At 37.8% G+C, this 12,622-nt stretch overlaps 1 protein-coding gene and 1 long non-coding RNA gene across 4 annotated transcripts in view; one reads left to right on the top strand and one right to left on the bottom strand.

The window, feature by feature from the left end:
* Positions 1-12,622, bottom strand: part of NEDD4L (NEDD4 like E3 ubiquitin protein ligase) — a 202,659-nt gene that overhangs the window by 14,916 nt on the left and 175,121 nt on the right. For all 3 annotated transcript variants that reach the window (XM_072858758.1, XM_072858755.1, XM_072858759.1), the window contains 5 exons: positions 8,170-8,235; positions 6,555-6,784; positions 4,723-4,844; positions 3,785-3,855; positions 1,673-1,768 (listed from right to left, as the gene is read on the bottom strand). In XM_072858758.1, the coding sequence (XP_072714859.1) occupies positions 1,673-1,768; positions 3,785-3,855; positions 4,723-4,844; positions 6,555-6,784; positions 8,170-8,235 (585 nt within the window). The remainder of the gene's footprint in view (positions 1-1,672; positions 1,769-3,784; positions 3,856-4,722; positions 4,845-6,554; positions 6,785-8,169; positions 8,236-12,622) is intronic.
* Positions 7,657-11,970, top strand: LOC140650477 (uncharacterized). The gene is made up of 3 exons (XR_012042004.1): positions 7,657-7,786; positions 8,502-8,552; positions 11,781-11,970. It is a non-coding gene; the product is annotated as an uncharacterized lncRNA (long non-coding RNA).

Genomic DNA, 12,622 nt, shown 5'->3' on the forward strand with positions numbered 1-12,622 from the left:
TTGAAGATAGCTCTCCATCCTTTACATGTTGAAAATGTCTACTTTGTATTTCTTACTGACTCCTGAGAACTACCGAAACCGTATTTTTGGTTATTAAGTAAGGAAGGGTAATAAGAAGATAAGGTTTATTAGAGGCTTCTTGTTTTTCTCTAACTCCAGAAAAGGTTTTGGTGATAAATGAAGTATAAATCGTTACGGAAGTCTATAGGTCATATAGGTCGTTACGGAAGTCTGTAAGTCGTATACGGAAGTCAAGAGTTGGGAGAAGAGCAGAAAGTATCTCCAAGTAAGCTGATTTATGCTTTGAGTCACAGAACAAACTTCTGCCAGCAGAAGTGAAAGCTGGCAGTGAAAGGCTATCAATAATTTGAAGCTAAATCATTACAGAACAGAAGATAATGAAAATTACCAACAAACAACCCAGTGTATTACAAAAACTTTTCATCCTGTGGCTTTAATGTTCTCCCTAATTTTCCATGTAACCAATAAATTTATTTTGCTTCAGGAAAAAATGTAATAAGAGCTGAGAGGGGGATCAGAATGTTCCTGACAGGACATCGTGTGCACATGTTTTGAAATCTTGAAGTCAGCTTTTAAAAAAGGCACTGTGGTCCACAGTATCAGTGGTACCTGGAGCCAAGCTATCGAAGTCTAAGAGTTAAACAAAGTAAAGACACTAAGAAAGGGCATAAAAGCCTATAAGCAAATTAATTTGAGACACAGGTAGGTATTATTAAGTCCCAATATTGTACAAAATCAGTATGTTTTAGTCATTACTCATGTGCATGCATTACAAAATGGTTCAGCTCCATAGCTTGTAAATAAATAAAAGCACCCCAATCATGGTAGGCAAGTAAGTTCCAAGCTCATGTAAGTCAACTCATGATTTATTTGCCTTTATGTCCTCAAATTAAAGTTAACACATATACTTATATTGAAGATGTTTATCTGCATCCAAGTTATTTCCATCCAGAAACTGACACAGATCTCTGAAGTTTGTTTTAATAGGATTCTCTGTAAAGACCGACTGTAAATCCAAAGCAAACTGTACCATAAACTGTTCTTACAGCTTCTACTGATAAAATGAGTTACGACTTCAGCTGATGAATTATATTCCCACCTACTCACTTCTCAATTGTTAAACATGTATCTAACATTTTTCATTTGTAGCGGAGAAAGTTATCCACAGATTGTGAACCTTTGTAAAACAGGCGTGCTTGCTTTTGTTGTATTATCTGCCTGCATTATATAAAAGACAGTATAAACAAAGCACTTCACTGATCATAATTCTACCACTTACTTTGTCCTTTGAGAACATCTTCAACCTATAAAACCCCAAACAGTCCCAAGCTGAGACTGCTTTCTAAGACGGACTGTGTAACACCTTCACTACTCCTCACTGCAAGTATTTTACTCAGCTTCAAGTACTGCTTTTCACAACGATGCCATATTGCTCACTGACAGGAACGTCATTTCCTTCTTTGGCAGCCCCAGACTTAGACAGTTCAGGAAGAAAGAGAGTTAATATTCATAGTCTGCCTATACTGATCATTAACATTCAACAGTCCTGAGCAAGTTCACAACCAAGAGATACTGCTCAGTATTTAATGACTTTTCGGCAATAACCAATAATAAGATGGAAATGCAGACTTTTGGGATAACATTTACATACCTGTCCAAAGTTTTCCTCATCTATGCAAAACATGAGATCCAACTCTGTCGGGTCATTTTCCAGGATCCACTTCAAAGAGTTGTAGTATTCGCTATCCTGCAGCAGATCATAATTAAACAAGGTTTGAAAATGTGAACATTAAATGCATAGTTTAACTTTAAATTGAACAAATAAAAACATCTAAAACTAGAACTCCAAAGGGACTGGAAAGATGAGAACTCATTTATTTGCACAGCTGCTGTAGAGCAGGGTAAGATGGATTACTTTATTCATATGTATTTTTCTTACATGCTATATTTTTAGATTCATGTAACTTTTCTTAATTGACTTGTAATTGCATTATTATACAACACAATAAATTGACTCTACTTATCTATTTGGTAAATATGTATATAGCAGTGTGAAATAATTTGTTAGAAAATGTCTTCTTGATAAAACTGTACATTCTTTTCACACAATTCATATACCACTTCATTATATCGAGAATATATTATACAATAACTGATTGCATTATTATTAAAAGCCTTGAAGTTTGCTGAATAAAAGACCCCTCTGATTTCCTGAAAGTGGTGTATCTTCATCATGTATTAGGTTCATAATTAAAGATTGACCCCCCCAAAAAAGAGAGAAAGAAAAAAAAAAGGCATATGGAGCTATCGCTAAATATTTCCAAGCAAGAGAGCCAAAAAATTTCATTTCAAAATAAAGTTAAAACATTATTTCCTCATGTATGCTTCAAGAGAAGAATGACCTGCCACAATTTGGTGACTATGAAACAGTGGGAGCTGGAGGAGAGATTAAGCAGTTGAACCAGCGTTTATGTCAGTAACTGAAAGTCTGTAAAACTCTAAAGCATCAAAAAGAATAAACTGCGTATTATTCTTCTCATACCGAGTATACTTTTGACAAGACCAAGGACAGCTATTGCAGAGCTACGAATAAGAGGAAAAGGTTTCCCAGCTACTTGTAGGAATACAAGAGCCTGAACTTCCTCGTAAGATCCTTCTGGATATGTATCTCATGAGGTTGTTTTAAGCTTGTACTTGAGCTCAAGCCATCTCATCTTCTGTAATTTTGCCTCTGTGCTGGGCTTGTGACTCAACTGACTTTGCTGCTGAAGACAGTCTTAGGAAAGCGCAGGATGTGAGCGGCCAGTCCTGCCCCTGCAGAGGCAATCTGGAGCACTCTTACCCAGAGGAACTGTTCTGTGTAACGGGTAACAGAGGAAGACATTGGAAAGGGGAAAAGCAACAGCTCCACGGTTCTCCAAAGTCCATAGCAGTGGAAGAACTGGACAGACCTCAAAAGGTTCAAAAGACAAAACCGAGTATCATCCTGCTAACTGAATGGAAACCAGCTGTATTTAGCTATCGTACGTATCTGAAATGCACTGTGTTTCAATACTGGTACGCTACACATCTAGACTGGGCATCTGTGGGATCCTATTCACTGTTGTCCTTCATTTTACAATACAAAGTTAGAGATTACTAACTTGTAAAACAATTTGTTTTTCTCCCAGGGAGTGCCAAACACAAAAGTACTTGATTGCCATTAATGTTGAAGGTGTGAAAGTAGAGGAAGTGCCGGGAACGACACCAAAACGGATAAAAGGGCCTAAGTTGTGCTGCGTTCATTAAGTAAATTTTGGAGAGAACTGTTTATCATTTGGCAACCTCTTCTCCTTCCAGCACTGTGGGCAACTTCCCGTGTTTCCAGGTCAGAACTAAGCCCTTGCATCCCTCTCTTCCTGCTCCACAGCATGACAAGAAAGCTGTAGGGCTTGGTGGTGGTGCTCCTTGTAACAGGAAGAAAGCTGACCCAGTGGAAAATCTGAAAGTATAATTAGACATCTTATGTTGCGTTTCTTACTGGCCTATTCATGTCTCTCTTCCCTTGTCCCTCTCACCGCTGTTAGCGCACTGGTACTGAAACAGCTGTCCTAGCAGGGAAAATTTGTTTTATTAAACAAGTAGGTACATATCTTTCTGAAGTTGTTGCAACTATGACCTTGTGTTTTCCACCATGCGGTTTACTGGAATTGTTAGCTCTCATTTCCCCAGAGGAAAAAACCACATAATTGCTAATGCTGATAGGACTTAAATGTTATCTTACCACCGACTCCATGTCCTTCAGAGTTATTGGTTTCCCCAGCATCATCTTGTAAAAAGGTCTGATGAAGAAGCCTAAAAGAGAGGGAAGAGTGTTACCTCCACTGTTCTGCATTTTCACCTTACATAAAGATCTGACTGCTCAAGGATAATACACCGTGATATTCCCCAGGGTGCCAGCAAGAAACCAACCTCCTGAAAGTAACAGCGCTGTAACTGCTCAGGTTAACGCAGCAGACTCATTTCTTATTTAGGCACAGAAAGTCCAATTTTTCAATTACAAGAATGATGCCATTAATTACCATATGCCATTAAACACCATAACATTAATGGTGGAGAGACACAAAAGATGGGGAATTGAGTTCAAGGTAGCCTAATCCATTTAAAATTGCTATTCTTCTCTCAAAGATGCTAGAAAAACAGGATGGTGAGCTTCCTCTTCTAATGTGCTGCACTATTGCTAAATAAAATATAGTCAGTTTATAATGTTTGCTCGCTTGCTTATTGTGGGATTTCAAAGTTCAGCAGAAATCATATTTTCTCATTAAATTATTCAGTAATAATTTTACAGATCAAAATATGCCGCAGTCGACACCCACACAACTGCTTTGGCTGCAGGTTTGCATGGAAATGGCTGATACAAATTTAGTGATTTTCCTTTAGGGATAGTGATTATTTACCAATGCTGATTCTGTAGTTTTAACACGAGTGGAGAAAGGAGTAAAACTTTATACGAAACGTATTTGTTGAGTAAGACACTATCATGTTTGAATCGCCATTCGTATCAGGAACGCAATTTCCAGTAGCTCCAGTTCCATTACTTTCTCTCAGACTCTGTCTCCAGAAATACTACACTCTAAAGCATATGAAGCCCTGAAGTGATTTATTTCATTTAATAACAATCCAGTAACAGTAGCATAGCCATACAGCGTAATAACTCACCATCCAATAGCTTCCCATGATATACTGCCAGACCAGCAACCCGACCAATAAATGTGAAATACGACAGATGATCTTCGTTACAAAGACCTGAATTAGGATTAATCTGAAGTGTATAGTTGTCCCTTTTTTGGGGAAAGAAAAAAAATATCTAAATAACCAAGTCTTTAAATAACCAGATATTCAGATATGTTAATAAATAATTTACACTTAGGGCCATTTCCTGTTCATTTTTGCAAGAGTGTAATAATGTAATTTATCCATGTGTTCCTCAACAGAAGTATCTGACAGTTTGTGGGTAGGCTGACCTAATCGAAACTGTCTTGCTACGACCATCATGATTTATTTCACAAAGGTAACTAAAACTCCTGCTTGTGGGTAACAGGATTCCACTGTGGCAAGTGTAAGAGGGCTGTGCTAACCTCTTCAAAGGATAAAAGCCTGGCATCATTGAAAACAGTAAAATTTTGCCATCAGCTTCAGTGGAATGAGAATTTCAGCTAAGTTATCTCTTCTGCCTTTTGCTGGGCTTGATTATTCACTCTTTCCAGCCAAATTTCAAGGCTTAAAATTTTAGGATTCTCTTTTGCAGTAGTTGCTTTTAGTTCTTGAAATATCTGAAGGTACTGAAGAGGAATTAAGTATAGGCCCATGGTCCAACCGTCCTAGGATAAAGAATGTGTTCTTACTAGCATTTTAAACTGCACATACTAGAGAACATCTCCGAAATACGCTTAACCCCCAGGATACCGGAAAAAGCCGTCAAAGAACTAAGATCTTTTAACTGGGTGACAAAGCATTAAGAGTCGTGTGAACGTGTGTGTTGCAATAAGACATTAGTGTAAAAGCAGTATTTTTAGTTTGCATTATATTCTTAATCTGTGAAGAAAGATATGGGGGTTTTAAGTAGATTTTTTCCTTAGTTCTTAAAATAACTAGTTAGATTTCTGAACCTAAAATGAAATAACATTATATTTAAAATATCTACAGTGACCTATATCCCATAAGTGGAAATATTTGTAAAAAAAAAATGTTTATCCAGTGAGCTCTATTCACACACAGGCATTCTGCGCTAGTCAATGTTGTTTAAGTTGTGTTTCCCTTCAACAGCAGAACGTGTCTTTTCCGAGACACAAATGCGAGAAAACTCCCATTGTGCAGTCTTTGTTCATCTACTTTACAATCTATTCAACAGTTATTAAAGGAGCGAGCTTGATCTTGACATAAAACCATCAAAACTACTGCCTGCAATTAAGAAATCCATCCTCACTGTAGCTAAGTACACAATGTGGAATTACATACAGGATATTAAAACAAATGTACTTAAGCAAGAGACTTGCTCTCTCATTTACACTAATGGATTGCTCAAATATTTTAAAATTGGACAAAACCAAATTTAAACTTACGTAAGGCCACTGGTGTGTAACTACTGAAACGTAAATGAGCAGCTGTTTTATGAGCTAATTATGAAGGAGCACTATAATTCTGGACGGCAGGTGCTTTACAATGTAATGGGAGGGCATAAAAAGTGTCTTTTGTCTGACATCGCTCCTTTCACTATTACTAGCCTCAAAAATCGTAGTTTTGCTGCAAGCAAGGCAACACTGAATATTGTCTTAATAATGAAAAAGTTTTATGAGATTTCAACAACAATTTGAAAGTTTCTCTGAAAAGCAAGTAAGAAATTATAGTACAGAACAGAGAGATTTGACTGATAAGAGTGCATACTGATGCACCACGAAGGATGATCTAACTACTTTCCAGTGTAAGTTTGCCTCTTATGCAAAATCTAATGTATATCCCTTATGAATGGAAATATTATAATGGACACTTACGTTGCTGAATATTCAAAGAGACCATAATAAGGGTTAAACATCTCCTTGGACAAGAGAAAAAACCATTCTCTGGCCACACCTCCATAGTCAAGTCCTTTTTCTGACTCAAATTCAATCCAGAGCCTGGCTTTTAGTACATCAGGTCTCTTCACAGACATGATTCTTCTGTAGGACTCCTCAAAAATATTATTTCTGTGTAGCTTCATCTCAAATCTGTTTGGTATATCAGCCTATGTGAAAGGAGATTATATTATAGTTGTTAGTCTTAATAAATAAGTCTTCAGGCAAATTACTGACCAGTGGTAACAACTAAATGACAGATTAGACACCCAATGTATAAAGTTTCCCCTTATTTTTGTTTTCCAGTGCGCTCTGAGTCTACAGGTTGATAGCATATGGTGAACTAGGTAAGTTCCAGTATAGGGGTTCAGAGATTGCCACGATATTTCACAAAACCATGCAAACAACAAGAAAAGTAACCAAAAAACAAAAAAAAAATTTGAGGAAATGAATATTACTATGCTCTATTTTAACGGCATTTTAGCTTAAAATGGTAGCAAATGCACAAGATTTATGCAACCGCTTTACTCACATATCTGTAAAGGCCAGAACAGTTTCACAACAAGAACACCTACAATCCCATACACGCACCAGCACTGAATTGCAAAGATGTAAACAAAAGAGAGTTGGGATGCCAAAGTGCTTTAGAAGTTCTGTCTAAATAGGAGGGAGCTAACGCCCATTATGACTTAGCCCAGGGAGCTAAATTCAGAAAAGACAGAAGAGAACCAAGTTAAGCATCTGTAGAAAGATGACTGGATGAGCAGATAAACATGACTGTTACAGCCATGTATAGTTTTCCTGATAGAATTGACTTGAAACAACTGGTTCAGTTCAGAAGGTTTGCTTTTTCCTCACAACTAAAGTGCTTATTGTGTGCAATCACTGGTCAAACTCGAGGTGAAAATTCAAGGAGCTATCAATAAACAGGTAAAGACATTGGCAAGTCCCTCTTCAAATTACAGTTGGTGTTGCCAAGGCTGTTTACTATTAATTATGAGCCAATCTCACATGCAAGCTAATACTGAGTGCTCTCTTATGTTAAAGATGTTACCAAAAATACTTTTTTTCACAGAACAAGAACACTGGAAGCTTGTGCCAGATCCAGCACAACTGTGGGCTCTGCTCTGCCAACTTGTTCCAGCTCTGCCCTTCCAAGCCCACTGTTGAAGGTGAAGGAGAAATATCAATCCTCAAGCCTGTTTTCAACCTACAGGCTTGTAAACTAACATACCAATTAGTCTCAGGTGCAATGGGAAATAGTGACTCACTGCTACTTCCTTGCTGCCTCACCACTTTGATTTTGCATTCATATAGAAAAATGTGAGTCTTAAAGATTTCTAAATGTTTTTGTTGAGAAATCAATCAAATTCAAACTTTGCTTCATTTTTTTGGTTCCTACTTAACCCCTTTAGGAGTAGCACAATCAAGAAAAATTGGCAAGTGCGTTATAGCAAGACACAATAGCATTCTGTATCTCTGCTTGGGATAGCCTGCTGTTTCTCCCAGACATAGCCTAACTGATTCCAACACAAAGCAGCACGTTCCTACTCACTGGTTTCTTTAACTTCTTCCGGAAATAGTCATATTTCTGTTTGAACTCCCTGGAATATGGAACTGCCTATCAGAGAAAGAATCATAAATACCGATTATTCCAGCTATTTAGCAGTTTGATAGTCCAACATTATTTAAACAAAAAAGAAATTTAAAGACATGTTATCTACACATGTATGCCATAGGTCATCTAATAAAACCCACCATGCATGAAGTACAGCAGCCAAAATTTTCCCATTTCTCACTGTGTAATTTGAGTTAAAAGGTATGAAAACTGTTGACCCAGTTCTCCTGTTTATCAACTACTTACCCTCATTTTTTTTCTTCTTTTAGGAACAGAAAAGAGCAAACCCAATTTGTAACACAGACAAAAAAATCTGGAAGGTACTGGTGCCATCCGTGTGTCTCATTAGGAAATAACGAGCATGCCATATGATACTGTATTTAAAAATGACTGGTGTTACCACAGAATATGGATCTGCACAGTGCTAAGCATTGTTAGGTGCTACTCAAAAGACACAAAATTCAGAGTTTTGAAAATGAACCTAAGAGCAAGTTAAGGGGCTCCAGTAAAGCTACGACATTAACACAAACACTGTTTGCCCTCCAAAAAGTGCAGGACGCAACTGGAGGACACAATACACAGCGGAGTGGTCTAGGCAAGGGAATGTCCATGGCTAGAAATTATCTTTTCAGCCCAGTGTGAAAGAATCTAATTCTTAATAGTTATCAAACTATCATCAAGCTATATCAAAACTATTTTGTAAATTACTTCTAATGAAAATATACATCTTCATAATGTCTTTAATCCAGAATATGAAAGCATTTCATAAACAAATTAACATTCTTTTGAACCAAGCACAAGTCACTGTGTAATATTTATCTGAATACTCACTCAATGCAGCTGCTTGTGAGTTAGACCACATTTTTAAGTAACAGCAGCATAACAGAACAATTTTAGAATTTAAAAAAAAAAGAAAAAAAGGCGCAGCGAAGTTTGGTAGAATTACATTAATCAGCAGAGCTGGAAATTGGTTTCTGGCATACGTAAACACCCCTTAACAAATGCGGCAGGTCTCTGAAATATTTACATGGATTTCCAGATACCTGAAAGGCCTCTCAGGATGATTGCAGGCACGCACAAATCAAGGTTCAACAAAGGTTCTCACAAGCTCTGTCACTCAGAGTTTTGAAAGACATTTCTCTTTTTAGCACTGTGCTTCTCTTTCCTGCTACCATGCTGTATAGGTAAGCAAGGATTTGGCACTAAGCTAGAAGATTGCCATGGCTGATGTTAACCCATACGCCACGCACTGACCATCACAGTAGTCACTAAGATGTCAGTGTTCTTTTCCGCTACCTACTTGTCTTCCTCACACTCCTTTGCCTTAGCACCAGATAGGAAATGCATACAAACGCCCAAAAAGGCCAAGCCTTTTAAGGTACCAAGTAGTACCAGACACAAAAGCACTGAAGTGCGTCAGCCATCGAGCAGGAGTACCGGTAAGAGCCATCCATACTCCTGATTGCCAGGCCTGTGACTGCAACCTAGATTATTCAGCCTTCAAAGGAAATGGCCATAAACCAAAGTTATTAATTAAACTAATGAACAGGAATAGGCTGGAAAAGTGACGCTATGACAGGTACAGGTCTGGCTCTAACAAATAACTGCTATGTATTTAAGTAAGATTCCTTAGTTCTCTGTGGGTTTTTTGACAACTTTTTGAGCATTAAGAGTTCTTAATTCTCTGTTTTTTGACACTATATACAACACCAATTTAATCAGGGGTTAGAAAGAGCCTTAAAAAAAAAGGGGGGGGGGGGGGGGGGGGGGGAAGGCTTCCTGGCCTTGACCATAATATTTTTCCAACTACATCCTTACTTTCCTTTGCTCTACTGTTCCTTCAAGATGAAAGAGTAGACCTAGTAAAACAGCTAGCTAAACAAATGAAGTGTGATTTCCTGGGAGCAAAAGAATGATTTTGAATTCCACAGGAACGCAAAAGTTACATTCTCTGTTCCCTGAAGGCTGAATCACAAATTGCAAAGCTCTGGTTCAAGTTCAGTTTCTGGGTAAGGATGGAGATTTTGGGGGAGGGAAGGTATGGGCTGGTCTTGAAGTAGATTCATGACTGGATGTCGGTGACAGCGGGAGGTGGAAATATTTCTATATGAGTTTTCTCTTGTGGACGAGGAGACATGAAAAATTAAAAACAAAAACCAAAACCAAATCATTTTATTCTGATGATAATATGACCTTACTACAGCCATTAAATAATATTTCAACATGTTTCCATTGTTTAAATGCAACCTGAAATGCAATTTAAGTAGTTCTTTGCTTTTGTCATGGCACCAAAAATACTATTAAAAGCATTAAGATGAATCCTTAATGCTTATATGGCTGTAAAATGGATTTGATCCTGCTTTCTCTTTAAAAACCAAACAAAACAATCACACAAATAACTGTTATTTACTTAATGGGATCAGGATTGACCCTTATTATCTTGAAACAAAATTTCCCAGATAGTCTTTCTCATTTATGCTTAACATTTCTGGGAAAACAAACATTAAGAATTTCTATAGCATACTGTATATTAGTATCTCAAGCATTAAATGCATGATAAATGGGTAAATCACTCCAAAAGCAATTATGTTCAAACAAGTGATTATTATTAATCTTATTAATAAAAAGAGCAATTGGAATTACACCATGCAGTAGTTAATCTGCTGTGTCCTAAGACCCTTAAAAATCCTGAGGATTTACCCAAAATAAAAAGGTATTCTTGGCACCTGGAAACATCGTAGGGTTGGAAGTCTGACCACTCAGAATACCACAAAATGGCATAAACTGGCATAGACCAGCATAAAAAGGTCAAAGAATCACTCCATATATTTGATGTTTTGAAAATTTGACATTGAAGTAAAAGCATGTATTTATTTTTCCTAAGGCTGATATTCTGAAATCTCTTAGTTTTATTTGCAGTAAGTTTTATGTCTCTTAAAACTGACAGACCAAATTTTTGTCTTTTTGATGCTCTGAATCCACATAGTCACAAGTCTCCCTCATCGAGTGGAAACAGCTTTTTATTATGCAGAAATCCAAAAATTAATAGCACAGTTCAGTAAAATTCTATTGTCAGCAATGACCCAGATAATGGGTATATATGAACATTTCTCCTACACACATCCCTAAAACCTTACAATCTAGGATTTGGCACAAAGAACTTGGTCTGAAATTCCCAAGATCTTCTGACTTACAATTCAGAGCGGACAGGGTCCATATCATAGCTTGACAGAGAAACATACTATTTTCACAATGGAGGAATAAAAGATAAGATGCAAACATTTAATACTGTTTGTTCCATACTAAGTAATTTATAACATCAGAAAGTGTAGAGAAAGAAAAAAATCTGAAGAATATTTTACACTTACATTATTTTAGAAGTAATTTATTTAAAATCACATTTTTTTTCCCCAAATTCATCTGTTTGGATGTCAAAAATAAGGTAAAGATATCACTCTACTACTTTTGTCCTGGAATTTCATCATCACAATAAGCAGCAAATACAACAGCAAAAACCATGTTGAAATCTTAAATTTTTTATTTTTCAGCCAGGGATCATATCAGTAACGGATCTCGTTCAGAAACCACATTCATCATCATCATCACTTAGTGCAGAAAGCTTCGTGTTGTGGGAGGAGAATGGACCAAATGAGAAATTATGGGTTTCCTTGTGTTTCAGAGCGTGAAACACCATTCAGACTATTTACCTACGCAGCTTCCGAATGGACGGAGCGTCACTCAGAAATAACACAATATAAAAAATTAAAACCAGCCAAACAAATGAGTCTCTATCCTTCTGAAAAGCCTTCTCTTCCTCCCCATGGAAACAGAGGTATTTGCGATTTACTGCCATATCTACTGATGAATAATGTTTCCTAGACACTCCAAGGCAGAAGCCAACTTCACATGCCAATCGCTACAAGACAGGAATCATACTGTACCACTGGAAAAATTCCCTAGCTAGGTAGCTACTGCTCGGAAAGCCTCCAAACCCATCAAACTCGAATCTATTGTCTGACCTGCGAATAGTGTGCACAGCACGGGAGTTCCAAATGTTCCAGTGATTCCTAATTAGCCCACTACTGCTTTGGTCCACTGGCAGCCGGCAGGCTGGAAGAGTCCCCAGTGCACTCCAGCTCGTGCGAAACAAAATAGGGTCCACAGAGTGGTACAACCATTTGAATGCCAGGGACAAGGCATCAGTTTTGGGGCGCCTTGGCAGGCTGTCACACGATGGCAGCTCCCCCTGCCCTTGCAGACTCACAGAAGCTGGCACCTGAGCCTCCCATGTCCGTCAGCAAAAGGCAATGCAAGGCAGAGGTCCTGCTTCCTGGTCTGTTCATCAGGCAGGGTCTGACCTGATCTGGAGAAGAGGCATGACCTGCTGCTT

This window comes from Ciconia boyciana, chromosome 4, assembly GCF_034638445.1.
Source record: "Ciconia boyciana chromosome 4, ASM3463844v1, whole genome shotgun sequence".
Classification (NCBI taxonomy): domain Eukaryota; kingdom Metazoa; phylum Chordata; class Aves; order Ciconiiformes; family Ciconiidae; genus Ciconia; species Ciconia boyciana.